We start from the raw sequence: 1,891 nt of genomic DNA, 5'->3' as shown, positions 1-1,891 counted from the left end.
GCAGTCCCTGGGGATACTACAGGGGTCATTACAGGAGTCATTCCAGCAGACCCTACAGGAGATATTCCTGGAGTCATCAAAGGAGACCCTACAGGAGACATCACAGGAGACATCCCTGGTCTTTGGGTCTCTACGGCGTCTTCCAGCTGCGAGACGACATCCATTGTCAGTCCGGCTTCCGCACCTCCAAAAACCTCTGCCAGAAAAACTGCAGCGGTGAGTGGACCTACTGTACCTCTACTCTACTCTACCGCTCCTCTACCCTACCTCTCCTCTACTCTACCTCTCCTCTACTCTACCTCTACTCTACTCCTCTCTACTCTACCTCAACTCTACCTCTACCTCTACCTCTACCTTTACTCTACCTCCACTCTACCTCTACACTACTCTACACTACTCTACTCTACACTACTCTACTCTACTCTACCTCTACCTCTACCTCTACCTCTACCTTTACTCTACCTTTACTCTACCTCCACTCTACCTCCACTACTCTACTCTACTCTACCTCTACTCTACCTCTACACTACTCTACTCTCCCTCTACTCAACCTCTACTCTACTCTACCTCTACCTCTACTCTACCTCTACCTCTACTCAACCTCTACTCTACCTCAACTCTACCTCAACTCTACCTCAACTCTACCACTACCTCCACTCTACCTCTACACTACTCTACTCTACCTCTACTCAACCTCTACTCTACTCTACCTCTACCTCTACTCTACCTCTACCTCTACTTCCCACTACTCTATCCTACCACTACTCGACCAATACTCTACCCTAACTCTACTCTACCTCTACTATAGCTCCCTTTGTGATACCCCCACTCTACCCCCCCCCCCCGACCCTTTGATATGGGAGGATCACAACTCATAAAATTAAATATACATTTCTCTACATCAACTTTAATTCTGTTTTGCATTGGTTTTATTTCCCTCCTCAAGACTTTGCCAATGATGACATCACAGACGACATAAGTTGCTTCGTAAGGTCTCAGGCGTGGAGGTAAGTACCTGAAAGTAATGTTTAATAAAGTTTAATTAAGTTTATAGCAGTTTAATGCAGTCATTTAGATTGTGTTCATAAGGTCGATCTTATTATTTTCAACATGTGAGGCAGAGTAGACTAAATCCTTGATCAACAACGTAAAAATAATTATAAATCTGGTTCTAATAACTGAATATTTTTGCACAGGGGGCATTACTTCAAGCGGTGTGGGTACCTCTGGTCAATCCGGAATTCCCTTTCCCAATGTGGAGAGTGAGGGATGAGCCTCCGTTCCAAAGGACCAACGCTGCAGAAGGAGATCAACAAACTGCAGCAGACCATTCTCTTAAATGTGTGGGGAAATAAATTCAAGATGCCTTTCAAATATGATTCATGAATAATCTTACTAATCTTACCAATCTTGCTCATCTTACTAATCGCACTAATCACTTTGATATTTTCTGTGTCAAGACCGGGGGACAGTTGCTCATGAGCTAGAGCAGGTCATCTAAAGATCCAAAGGTTGCTGGTTGATTCCTGGCTCCTCCTGATAGAATGCTGCAGTGTCCTTGAGCAAAACACACAAACTCTAACTGCTACTTCTGGCTGCATCCATTGGTGTGTGAGTAATTCTAAATCACTTGGGACAGAAGCCTCTGCTAAATGGTGATAATGTGAGCAGTAGACAGATCACATCTTGCTTTCACCACCACTTGCATTATGAAGCCTGTATCGCATTTACCCAATAAATCTAATTTTGCATTTAAATGTGGTTGAAAAGTGATGCACTATTCATGAATAGAATAAAAGCTGTGGGAAGTGTTTTCAATAAAAGCGCAAAACAATTGTGCTTTCACAAAAAAGAGGTTTTGAGTTAAACATTGTGGCAAAGAAGAATAAGG

General features: G+C 43.2%; 1 protein-coding gene across 2 annotated transcripts in view; it reads left to right on the top strand.

Annotated features, from left to right (window-relative positions):
* LOC307229734 (uncharacterized protein) overlaps positions 1-1,674 on the top strand; it is a 7,484-nt gene extending 5,810 nt beyond the window's left edge. Inside the window, exons 3-6 of one of the 2 annotated variants that reach the window (XR_013844138.1) lie at positions 1-216; positions 947-1,007; positions 1,197-1,341; positions 1,461-1,674. The exon at positions 1-216 is cut by the window's left edge and continues 912 nt beyond it. Coding sequence is in view for 1 of the 2 variants with exons in the window: in XM_079999787.1 (XP_079855913.1) it covers positions 1-216; positions 947-1,007; positions 1,197-1,266 (347 nt within the window). In the remaining variant the exon portion in view is untranslated. Of the gene's footprint in view, positions 217-946; positions 1,008-1,196 lie in introns of both variants that reach the window. The other variant, XM_079999787.1, reaches the window with a different exon arrangement.
* The last annotated feature ends 217 nt before the right edge of the window (positions 1,675-1,891 follow it).

Source organism: Zeus faber (assembly GCF_960531495.2).
Source record: "Zeus faber genome assembly, chromosome: 4".
NCBI classification, from domain to species: Eukaryota; Metazoa; Chordata; class Actinopteri; order Zeiformes; family Zeidae; genus Zeus; species Zeus faber.
Note: the sequence above shows the minus strand (reverse complement) of the source record. Positions and strands in the feature narration are given on the sequence as shown.